General features: G+C 47.3%; 1 protein-coding gene across 1 annotated transcript in view; it reads left to right on the top strand.

The window, feature by feature from the left end:
* The window catches only part of LOC105998465 (S-adenosyl-L-methionine-dependent tRNA 4-demethylwyosine synthase-like), an 83,099-nt gene that overhangs the window by 7,119 nt on the left and 63,442 nt on the right, over positions 1-12,538 (top strand). Inside the window, exons 4-7 of the mRNA XM_013033174.1 lie at positions 2,918-3,112; positions 5,072-5,359; positions 9,032-9,154; positions 11,616-11,730. Of these exons, the coding sequence (XP_012888628.1) occupies positions 2,918-3,112; positions 5,072-5,359; positions 9,032-9,154; positions 11,616-11,730 (721 nt within the window). The remainder of the gene's footprint in view (positions 1-2,917; positions 3,113-5,071; positions 5,360-9,031; positions 9,155-11,615; positions 11,731-12,538) is intronic.

Raw genomic sequence — 12,538 nt, 5'->3', positions numbered from 1 at the left:
AACCCAGGGCCTCAGGCATGCAAGGCAAGCGCTCTACCACTGAGCCACCTTCCCAGCCCCGTGACTCTTCTTCAGTCAAAACTTATAGCAGGGGCTGGGAAGGTGACTTAGTGGTAGAGTGATTGCCTAGCATGCCTAAAGCCCTGCATTTATTCTTCAATAGCATATAAACAAAAAAAAAGCCAGAAATGGCTCTGTGGCTCAAGTGGTACTGCACAAGCCTTGAATAAAAGAAGCTTAGGGACAGTGCCTAGGCCCTGAGTTCAACTCCCAGGGCTGGCAAAAACAAAGCAAACTTGCAAAACTTAGAGCAGGGGTGGCAGTGGCCCAGGCGTTCATCCCAGTACTCAGGAGGATCTCGAGTTTGAGGCCACCCTGGACTATTCATCGAGACCCTGTTTCAGAGAAACAAACCAAATGATCACCTCAGTTTAACTGACCTCTTGATTCTGGGGAAGACAACAATCTTGTGGCTTACTGGAAGTAAATGAGAGTAGCCTCCTTTGCTGTTACTCCCTGGATGGAGGCCGGGTAGAAAGCTTCGGGGTCTGCAGTTCCCATCTCCTTGTGATGAGGGTAGAGCTGTTAGCATGGTAGTGGGTGTTTGTGGGAGCATGGTCTGCTAGCCCCGTGGTGGAGCAGAGAACATGGGTTCAGAGTTACAGAACTCTGTCAGTACGTGGCCCTGTTGTGTAGTGCTATTTAGAATCTCTGAGTATCGTCCATCTCCACTGGGATCCTTCTCTCCCCTCTAGTCATGACCACTCAGGAAGGTTTGCTTTGTAGCCGTGGTTCCAAACCTGCAGTGTCATGATCTGTTGTGACTATGTGGGAAGTGGAGAGTCTGAGATCGTTCCAGTTTTGGGGAGCCAAACCCAGGGACTGCGCTTCTTCCAATAAGGGCTCCATTTAGTTCTAATGTCTTTAGGTTTTGTTTTTTTTTTTTGGTTGTGGGGCCTGAACTCTGGGCCTGGGTGCTGTCCCTCCGCTCTTCAGCTCAAGGCTAGTTCTCTACCACTTGAGCCATAGTGCCACTTCCACCTTTTTCTGCTTATGTGGTGCTGAGGAATCGAACCCAGAGCCTCATGCATGCAAGGCAAGTGCTCTACCACTGAGCCAACTTCCCAGCCCATGCACTTACGTTTGAAGAAGCAAAGGGCGAGGTAATATATACCTTTAGTTTTCTGGACCTTGGTCTATCACTGTGGCATAAAACAGCATAGACAATGTTGTAAACAAATGAGTGTGCTATATCCCATTAAAACTTTATTTAAAAACCAAGCAGCACAGGGCTGGGAAGTTGGCTTAGTGGTAGATTGCTTGCCTTGCATACATGAGGCCCTGGGTTTGATTCCTCAGCACCATATAAGCAGAAAAAAAGCCAGGAGTAGTGCTATGGCTCAAGTGGTAGGGCACTAGCCTTGAGCTGAAGAGCTGAGGGTCAGCGCCCAGGCTCAGACACTAGCTATGAGCTGAAGAGCTGAGGGACAGTGCCCAGGCCCAGAGTTCAGCCCCCACAACTGGCAAAAAGAAAAAAAAAAGAAAAGAAAAACAAGCAGCATCTGGGCACCAGTGGCTCACACCTGTAATCCTAGCTACTCAGGAGGCTGAGATCTGAGGATTGTGGTTCAAAGCCAGCCCAGGTAGGAAAGGCCAGGAGATTCTTTATCTTCAATAACCACTCAGAAAACCAGAAGTGGTACTCAAGTGGTAGAGTGCTCGCCTTGAGCTGAAGAGCTGAGGGATAGCGCCCAGGCCCAGAGTTCAAGCCCCACAACTGACAAAAAACCAACAAAAAAACAAGCAGTAAAGCTGGGAGTACTGACACTAGTTCCAGCTACTTAGAGACAGACCCAGAGGATTGCCCAAATGTTCAAGGCCAGTCTTGCAGCCATAGCAAGATCCTGTCTCAAAGACAAAAATAAAAAGTGTAGTGGCAGACAGATTTGGCCCCTTAGTGGCTAAATGCCTAGCTGTCACTGCCCATTTCTTTCTCAAAGAAACAAACTGAAGTACAGACGACTGAATTGTCATGAGTCATTAGCAAATGTTGCAGGCAAGACTATAGTGTGCTACCAGTGTGCTTTACCTCCTGACCTGGAGCTGGGGATCCATTCCGTACCAGGCTAGCAGAACTCTCACAGTCCTGCTTCCCGAGAGAGGACCATGCTAAGTGTTGGGAATCAACCCAGGGTCTGGGTAACGCTTGTCCCTGGCTTTACCACTGAGCTGTGCCCTCAGGCCCTTACAGTTGAAAGTTATTGCTTTACTTTTTCCAGTATTTTATTTTCCCCCTTGTGGTTCTCATGATAGAACCTGGGGCCTTCTGCATGCTGGACAACTGCTCTACCTCTGAGCCCTGCCCCAGCCCTCAGATAACTTTTATAGGAAACTAGAAGTGATAGGGATTTATAAAGTTATTTTTTGTTGTTGTTTGTTTGTTTTTTGTTTTTGTTTTGGTGAGTTTTGAGGCTTGAACTCAGGGCTTGGGTGCTATCCCTGAGCTTTTCCGCTCAAGACTAGCATTCTACCACATTGAGCCACAATGCCACATCTGGTTTTTGGTGGTTAACTGGAGATAAGAATCTCAGGGACTTTACTGCCTAGGCTGGCTTTGAACTGTGATCCTCAGATCTCAGCCTCCTGGGTAGATAGGCTTACAGGCATGAACCACTGGTGCCCATTCAGATTTATAGTTTGAAAAACAGGTTGGAGTGGCTGGCATGGTTACCGGGGACAGGCTGGCAGTAGTGAGGGCTAGTTTTATTCTCACTCAAGAAAGCACGTGATACTGAGGAAAGTGCCCTTTGACTTAGGAAGATCATATGCCAGTGTTCAGGTAGGGCTTTTCTGTCCTAATACTTGTGTGTGGGTGCTGTGGGGTCACGTGTCATTCAGCATCCTCTGTGTTACCTAGGCCACCAGTAAGGGTGTGTGTGTCTTTCTACTCGCCACGTACACGGATGGCCAGCCCACCGAGAGCGCACAGTGGTTCTGCAAATGGCTCCAGGAAGCAGCCCATGATTTTCGATATGGCAAAACTTACCTGGAGGGGATGAGATATGCTGTGTTTGGCTTGGGAAACTCTGCCTATCTGAGCCACTTCAACAAGGTATGCAAAATTACAGGTGAATTCTCCTTTAATAAACAAGCCTGGAGCACCAAAGCTCAGGGACAGCATCCAGGCCCTGAGTCCAAGCCTCAGGACTGGCACAGGAAAAAAACAACCAAGCAAAACCCCAAAAACGATCTCACTTCCATATATGTATGTGAGATAATTTATAAACTTTGCTATTTAATAAGCTTCTTGTGTTACTCCTTTTCTTTTCTTTGCTGAGGATGGAACCAGGGCCTTGAGTGGGCCAGGTACCTGCTCGACTCTGAGCGCCCTCCCAGCCCTTCATTTATTCTTCAGGGCCTTGTGTGGGCCAGGTACTTGCTTGCCTCTGAACACTCTCCCAGCCCTTCAGATTTTCTTTCTGAATGCTGATTGTGGTCATGCTTTCATGTTGGATGCCCAGTGGATGCGCATACGCCTTTGTTCCTGGTGCCTCTGTTTATTGTGTTGTACTATCTGCTGTCCTAGTGGTGGACTTGCAACAGTCAAGTCCCGCCTCCTGTCTCCTGGGAGGACTCTGTAGATAGAAGGTCATTGGGCATTTGGTTTTTCTCAAATGGCTCTGGTTTTGAATACCTTTCACTGCCCAAGGAAACTCCTAAATTGGTAAACTAGTTTCTTGAAATCACTTAATTAAAGAGAAATAGAGGATAATAGTGCATATGACCAGGTAGCTAATATTCCAGCTGTGGAGACAACTTTTATATAATAAAACATTTATTATGTAATAAAAGGTTAATTTCTTTTTGGATGGTCCTAGAATTTGAATTCAGGGTCTTGCTGGGATGACAATCACTTTTTGCTACTCTTAGTAATGATTGAGATGGAGTCTCACAGATTTTTTTGTTTAGCCTGGGCTGGTCTCCAGCTGCAGTCCTTTAATCTCTGCCTCTCAAGTAGCTAGGATTACAGTTCTATTTCACTGTGCCCAGTAACATAAATAAGATTTTTCTTTGCTTTCTTGAATCCTTTGGTTCTTTTTTTTTTTTTTTTTTTATCCCTTTTTTTTTGTCAGTTGTGGGGCTTGAACTCTGGGCCTGGGCGCTGTCCCTGAGCTTTTCAGCTCAAGGCAAGCCCTCTACCACTTGAGCCACAGCACCACTTCGAGTTTTTTAGTGGTTTATTGGACTCATGGACTTTCCTGCCTGGGCTGGCTTTGAACCGTGATCCTCAGATCTCAGCCTCCTGAGTAGCTAGGATTACAGGCATGGGCCACTGGCGCCCGGCTTTTTGTATCCTTTCCCTTATTTTATAAAATAAAATTAGCTGGGCAAAGGACACATGCCTACAATCCCATTACTCAGCTGTAAGTTCTAGGCCTGGCTGGGCTGCATAGCAAGACCCTGTAAAGGAAGAATTTCTAACATGCAGCCCTGTGAAGGCCAGGCTCTACTCCCTTTTGGTGAAGTCCTTCCCTCTCTCTCAGCACTTGCCCTGAGTCAGGTTCCTATAGCAATGGGCTCCTGTAGCCCTTTTGTTTTAGGTGTCCTTGTCCCGGGTCTTGAACTGAGGGCCTGGACAATCTCTGAGTTTTATTTACTCAAGTCTAGTTCTCTACCACTTGAACCAAAGTGCTGCTTCTGGCTTTTCAGTGATTAATTGGAGATAAGAGGTTCACCATCTTTCCTGCCTGGGCTGGCTTTGAACTTTGATCCTCAGGTCTCAGCCTACTGAATAGCTAGAGTTGCAGATGTGAGCCACAGGTACCCAGCCTCTTCAGCCCTTTTTGCTTTTGGTTATGTTTCAGATAGAATCTGTGTCTTGCCCAGGGCTGGCCTCAGACCATGATCTTTCTACCTCCCCTTCTTTTTTAACTGAGGTGACAATTGTACGCCACCACGCGTAGCTCAGTTGAGGTGGAGTCTTACTTTTTGCCATGTCTGGCTTCAAACTATGCTCCTAGCCATCTCTAGGTCCTGAGTAGCTGGGCTGAGCTCTCTCACTGTCTTGCAGGTTGGCAGAAGTGTTGACAAGTGGCTCTGGATGCTGGGTGCGCAGCGTGTGCTGGCTCGGGGAGAGGGCGACTGTGATGTGGTGAAGAGCAAACACGGTAGCATCGAAGCTGACTTCAGAGCTTGGAAGGCCAAGTTCACCTCCCGGCTGCAGGCTCTTCGTAAAGGAGAGAAAAAGCCCTGCAGTGGGAACTGCAAGAGAGGCAAGTGCAAGTCCAAGCAGCAAGGCCCCGAGCAAACGGAGCTGGAGTCTCACCTTCATGAGGGACTGCATCACAGAGACACTGAGGTTTGTCCCCCGTGTGTTCAGTTCTCACAGGTGCCTTCAGGATTTAAAGAGATATGACTTTACTGCGTTACTGAGAAACTTACCCTTCTGTCCTTCTTTCCCTCTTCCTTCCTCAAGCTGAGGGCTGTAAGTCATCTCAATTATCTTTTCCCTCCCTCCATCCTGAACATGTCTCTGCATTGTAGTTGGGGCACTGCTGCCACACTGATCTCCATGCTAACCAAAGAGGGTTTGAACACCTTGCCTTCCATGTTCCCTTTGTTCTTTGGCTCAGGCCAGCATCCTGTCATTCCCAGAGCATTGCAGTGAGTTGTGTGCTCTTACTCCTGTTAGAATGTCTTCTCTGTTGCCAGTAGAACCAGTCTCTGAGGTAGTGAGCTGTACATTGGCCCTTGGTACCCATAAGCTTGTGGTTATGGGAGCTGCACCGAAACACTGCCTTTCATCAAATTTCTGCTGGAACTGTTCTGTCAAGTATGTTGCTGTTTCCTGCCTTTGGCTCAGGGAGACCCCAGCAGACCCCCAGTGATATAAACACAACCGATAATAATGTAAGCTTTTACAGCCAAATGAGTGGCAGAATGTGCACCTGGGAACTTAATCTTGTTTTGAAATTTCTTCTTTAAGATTAATTTTTATTATATTTGGCAGTATTTGGTCAAAATTGTGTGTCCTAAGTCCACATATAAGGCAGGTTTATTGCAGTGTTCTCCGCGCCCCCCCCCCCTTTTTGGGGGCGGGTCGGTTGTGGGCTTGAACTCTGGGTCTGGGCGCTGTCCCTCAGCTCTTCAGCTCAAGGCAAGCACTCTATCTCTTGAGCTACAGTGCTGCTTCTGGTTTTCTGGTGGTTTATTAGAGATAAGAGTCTCAGGGCCTTTACTGCCTGGGCTGGTTTTGAACCATGATCCTGAGAGCTCAGCCTCCTGAATAACTAGGATTATAGGTATGAGCCACCAGCACCTGGCTCTACTTACTTCTGAGTTACTGATAGCTGCTGCTTGCAGTCTGCCTCTTGCCTAAGCAACTGCCTGTGTCCTCTTCTAGCAGCTTTCCATCTTGAATTCTTTTTTTTTTCTTTTGTTGGTAATGGTGCCTGAACTCTGGGCCTGAGCACTGTCCCTCAGCTCTTCAGCTCAAGGCTAGCACTCTATCACTTGAGCCACAGCACTACTTCCAGCTTTTTCTGCTTATGTGGTGCTGAGCAATTGAACCTAGGGCCTCATGCATGCAAGGCAAGCACTCCACCACTGAGCCACCTTCCCACTCCCCCATCTTGAATTCTTGTTTGTAAATTTCCTCTGCACTTCTGTACCTGCTATTAGCACATTAGAGCCTACCTGGCCTGCAGGGTTAGTTTTGTTTGTTCTGAGCACATGGCTCTGTGGCCTTCCTGCTGCCCAGGATGTGATCATGCTGGTGGCTCCTTGTGTGCTCCTACTTCCTGGTATGTGTAGCCATGAGTCCTGAGGAGAGGGGAATGTGTTCCGTTCCTTCTAGTCCTGATGGATCCCATGACTTGTATTGCCTGATGATTGCAGGGAGTTTTCAACCTTCCTGGGGTCATTGAGCCATGGTAGAAGCAGTGCTGTTTAGATTTATGTGAAGGCCACAAATGCTCCATGTGGGACTGTGTGCCCCAAACTGAAGGCCTGAGGAATGACTGCAGAGGAGGGTCCAAGGTCAGCTCAGAAACTGACTCACTGCCAAATCCAGACAGCTGTCTAATTTAAAGTTTACTTATTTATTTATTCTTTTTTATTTTTTACTACCTTTAAGTAGTTGTACACAGGAGGTGCCATTAAACAAAGCAGATTATGACTATAAGGCATTTTGATCAGTGTCACCCCTTCAACATTCTCACCCCCCCCTTTGACATACCCTTTCCTTTACTCAATTTTGTGGTATACAGTGAATTCTTGACTGCATTCTTCTCCCTTTCCCCACTTCATTGTCTACCCCTGTCCCCTTGCTCCTCCCCCGCTTTATGTATTTCTTTATTGGGGCCAGCACTGGGGCTTGAACTCAGGAATTTGAATTCTCATTTGGCTTTTTCACTCAAGGATGGCACTCTATCACTTGAGCCGGAGCTCCACTTCGAGTTCTTTGCTTGTTAATTGAAGCTAAGAATCTCTTGGCTTTTTCTAGGCAGGTTGTCTTTGAACTGTGACCCTCAGATCTGGGCCTCTTGAGTATCTAGGATTACAGTTGTGAGCCACTGGTGCCTGTGGCCTTATTTGTTTTTTATATGATCTTTAAGTAGTTGTCCAAAGGTGTCACATCGTCTTCCATCATTCTCCCCCCATCTGCCTATTTTAAATAAATGTTTAGGGAACACAACCCTGCTTGTTTATTTCTGTAAGGGTATAGCTAGCTGCTTTTGTGTTCAGAATGGCTGCACTGTGGAGCAGAGGCAAGTCAAGAGATTCTCACCTTTCTGTAAGGGCCAAGTGCTAGTATAGTCAGGCAGGAGCTTGGGCAGTGTCACACCTGGTGTCTTGTCTAGGTCTAGGATGCTTGTTAACAGGAAAGGAGGGTGTAAGGGCATAGGGCACGTGGGCAGTACTGGTTTTATCACTGTTTTTTATATGTTGGGAAAGCCTAATAGACCTGTGTGTTTAAACACTGTGGTTGGGAACCATTGAACTAGAAGAACTGACATCTTGATTGATTGTTGGCTGTTTCAGGTGACCTGGGGTTTGACATGATGGGATGAGTTGCAGGAGGACATTATCTGTTGGGGTAGGACTGAGTTGAAGAACTCCTGTCTCTGGAGATGTTTTCAGCTGTGGGCTGCCTACAACAGGAGAGGTTCTGAGATGTGGGCTTGTGAGTGATGGCATCCTAGTGTAGATATCACACACTTTGAGTGTGTATTTGCACACACTGAGATGGCCGCAGCATCACTTGGTGACCCCGCCTCAGGTAGAGACGCTGTGTGGTTGTGTGTGTGGTCTATGGTTGTCTGAAGGGTCATGAGAGAACCTTGTACCTGTGACCTGATGAAGGAAAGACCAGAGTCAGTCCAGCTTCTGTAGGTCAGGCTTGGGCTAGGTATGCAGTCCTCTGGGAAAGGATGGGGGCCGGCCCAGTCCAGCACAGCAGAGCAGAGCAGGAAGGTGGGCAATCTCTGGTTTCTCTTCTGTAAGTTGTCCTGGGTTACTGAGCATGGATCTGATGTTTTAACTCCTCTTCACTCCTTAACTCCTTTCTTTTGCTGTAGAGTCTCTGGAGGAAGGATGAGGGTTGGGTGTCCTTGCCACTCACTTTTTTTTAACTCCTTCCCTCATCTCCTGGTGCTGAGCGTAGTGACATCCTAAGTGGGAGGCTAAGGAAGAGATTGTGGAGAATTGGGCACTGGGCCGCTTGGCCAGTATGTAATACATTTTTCACTTGAAATCTAGTGATGCAGTCAGTCCTGCATTTCTAGGGGTGGAGTTGTGTCTTGCACTTGCCAGGCACATGCTCCCTCACTGAGCCCTACTTGCCCTACTGTCTCATCTCCTTTGCCATTTCTGTGTGGAAGTCAGTGGCGTTAGCTGTTGTCACTTTGTGCGGTCTTCTTAACAGTCTGGTTCAGGACCTAAGGTGGTGTGCTTTTTAAAGTAGGAATTTAATCATGGTGAACGCTCCGTGTGGGAGGTGCTTTCTTACTGTGAAGCATTTACCTTCCAGGAGGAGGAGCCCTGCGAGAGCAGCAGTGAGGAGGAGGATGGCAGCAATGGCCACCAGAGCCTGAATTCTGTGGTTGATGTTGAAGATCTTGGCAAAATTATGGATCACATGAAGAAGGAAAAGGTACCCGCATTTTGGGGAATATTGAAATTGGCTCCTGCTGTTGGATAACCTTTAGTTTGTGTTGCACTGTCATTCTTCAGCACTCACAATTAGGTAGAGGTGAAGCTTCTATTTTCCTCAGGACACTTATGTAACCCCTCATGTCTGAGGAATGACCTTGAACATTCGCCTGCCTCATAGAACTGTCTGCAAATACTTCCTAACCTCAGGGAGCTGATAAGGAGAGCTCACAGAGTTGTTTGCATAGTCTGTTGGCAGGTTTTCTGCTGTTAAAACTAGCCCTGGTCCAAGACCTTTTTTACTTTGTAAAAACAATGTTTTCTTAGGTTATACTTTTACTGAATTGATAAACCTGGGCCAAAGGGAATATGGTTCTATGGTTCTTAATTGACAGTGTGAATAATTTTCACTGGTAAAACTGTCAATGTGGTGCACAAAGTAGCTAAGTTAGATACATTTCTGAGACTTCCAGCAGGAAGCTCTATTTGAGTTTTTACTGGCAGGCAGGAAATTTGGGGTGGTTTGTGAGGTTTTCCTTTGTTTTTTCATCTCATGGCCAATAGAGGGCACTGGAGAAAACACTAACGAAAAATTTGAACATTGATGCAAATTATATTTTGAAATGAAATGATTCTGGACTTTATGGAGTTTGAGAATTTAAAACAACCACTTTATTATATTTCAGTGTTCTTATAACAGTCTCTCATGAAAATCACCAAATCAGAAAGAAAAGGGAAAAGTTAGGTATTTTTCCAACTTTAGTAATGTGAAAATAAGCAGCTGTGAGCTCTCCTCATCAGCTCCCTGAGGTTAGGAAGTATCTGCAGACAGTTCCACGAGGCGGGTAGTAGTATTAGGATGACAGGCGCGAGCCACCGGCGCCCAGTTTATCCGTTCACTTTTACAGGCCCATCCGTCTCAGCTGTATGTCTGTCTGTGGGAGTCACTTTACCCCTCTATGCTTTAGTTCTCTCGTTTGTCAGGCGGGAGATCGGGCTCTCTGCTCTATAAAGTTGTTATGAACTTAAAAAAGCCATCCGTATGGTATTTTCGTGGTACGTGCTGCTGCCATCCGTGTGGCGCGTGCGGGGCGGGTTTCTCTGCCTCCTCCCCAGGCCGCGCGCCGTCCTGAAAGCGCAGTGTGTGTGTGGAATGGGGCGTCCCGCACCGGCCCGCAGGGCGGCATGGGAAGTGTGCGCACACGCGAGATGATCTCAGCCCGGGCGTCGGGGTGCACGGGGTGCGGTGGGCGCCTGGCAGGGTCTTCGGTCGGGTAGGGGGCTAGAGACTGGGGTTCCAGCCGAGACCCGTGCAGGCCTCACGCAGGGCTCCCCGAGGGGCTGCGGAGCTGGAGAGCCTTGCCGACCGCCGGGCAGTCGCGGGTCCCTTGTGGGTGTGTTTCCCGTCTGCATTACCAAACCGGGCTGACTGCGCCCTGCCGCCTGCTTGGCACACACACCCCGCGGCGCCACTTTCCGTTGCAGAAGCCCCGCGTGCTCGCGCACTTCCGATTTAAGCTGCAGTGGAATCGTAAGATTAGGAGGTTCTGCCGCATCCTGATGGAGCGCCGCAAGGCAGAAGGCCTCCACGCCGCCCTCCCACCTCTGCTCGCTGCTACGCGGGTACTCGGGGCGGGCAGACTGCCCACGCCCCTTCCTGCAGTTAGCGAGTTGAGGCTGCCCCGCCTGGTTACCCAGATTTTTTGTACAATTTGCTTACGTTGCAAAAAGCACCAAGTCATGGTGGAAATATGCCGAGTGAGTGTATCACAGTTGGCTTGTTCTCCAACAAAAGGAAATGGACTCTGTGGATATGATTAAATTACAGAGGGGTTTTAGGTAAGTAGAATCTTAGCCAGCATTGTATATGAAGAAATGGTTTTATTTTTTTTAAGTGAGGAAATTGAAATCGATAGAAAATAGTAATTTCCTAGATAGCTGTCTGTGCTTAGATTGTTAAAGATGTTTGAGCTCCAGACAAGTGAATTGTTGATTTAAGTTTGTGTGTTTCTGTATGCAGTTCTTTGCTTTTTGTTCATTTTTCTTGGTGCCAGTTCTGGGTTTGAACTCAGGTCATGGGTGCTGTCCCTGAGCTTTTTTGCTCCAGGCTAGCACTGTATCACTTGAGCCACAGCTCCACTTCTGGCTTTTTAGTAGTTAATTGGAGATGAGTGTCACAAACTTTCCTTCCCAGGCTGGCTTTAAAGTATAATCCTCAGATCTCAGCCTCCTGAGTAGCTACTAGGTTACAGGTGTGATCCACCAGTGCCTGCTTTTAGTTTTTAAGTAACACTCGTGGTATGCCTTAGATCACAGTATCAATGGAAAGTAACCTTTCTGGGGTCAGAGTTTGTGCCCTGGCTTGCAATAACTCTTCTTATTAGTGTTAGGAGTTCTTAGTTCCTATACTGTTACTTTCCTTGTCCATCTCCAATTCTGCATTTACTTTGTATCTTATGCAGAGAGAAAAGGACCAGCAGGAAGAGAAGATGAGTCTGTTGAGAACAGGGAAGAGTGAAGATGGAGATGGAAGAGCCATGATAACACCTGCTCTCCGAGATGCCCTTACAAAACAAGGTGAAATACTGTGTTATGCACTCAGCACACAGCAGGGTTGCTGAGGGGCCAGAGGGGAATTTCTCTGGTTAGCATGGCAGCTGCCTAGCAATGGCATGTGTAGCTGTCCAGGATCCTGTGTTATTTCTCTGCATTTCTTACGTCCTGGCCACCTGGACCACCTGGCCTCAATGCATGGTCTACTGGGATGCCACTGTCCTGGAGGCGAGGGTTGCAGATGGAGGAGCTAACTATCACTGGCTTTTTTACCAGTCAGTGTAGGAATGCGTATGCGATGCAAGACTGACTAAGCTAATTAGAATTGTTTTGTGTGCAATGCCATGTCTGGATTTTTGGGGTCAGATCTTCTTATGGAGCCTGTAGTTCAATGAGTTCACAGTAATATTGTGTAGTAAATTAGGAATGAGATGATTACTGGCCTACTTCTTCCTGTTCCTCCATGCATGTTTTGTGAAGAGCCTTGTTTGGCAGTTTTCATAGTGCACAAGAGCATGAACTGTCAACCCTTATTGTCTATACGGATTAATATTTATGTATTATTTGTCTTTTTGTTTTGGGTAGCCCGGGAACTGAACTCAGAGCTTTATACTTGCTAGGTCAGTGTCCTACTTAAGCTATACCTGGTTCTTTTGCTTTTAGTATGTTTTCCAGGAAGGGTCTTGTCCTTTTGCTCATGCTGGCCTCAGACTGACTGATCTTTCTGCCTTATCTCCTGGGTAACTGGGATTACAGGCCTGCACCACCATGTATAGCTTGTGCTACCATGCCTGGCTTGTTTTAGTATTTTAGATAGGGTCTTGCTAACTTT

The sequence above is a fragment of the Dipodomys ordii genome, unplaced genomic scaffold, assembly GCF_000151885.1.
Source record: "Dipodomys ordii isolate 6190 unplaced genomic scaffold, Dord_2.0 Scaffold164, whole genome shotgun sequence".
In the NCBI taxonomy this organism is placed as follows: Eukaryota; Metazoa; Chordata; class Mammalia; order Rodentia; family Heteromyidae; genus Dipodomys; species Dipodomys ordii.
The sequence above is the reverse complement of the archived record's forward strand: the minus strand, read 5'-3'. Positions and strand labels throughout refer to the sequence as shown.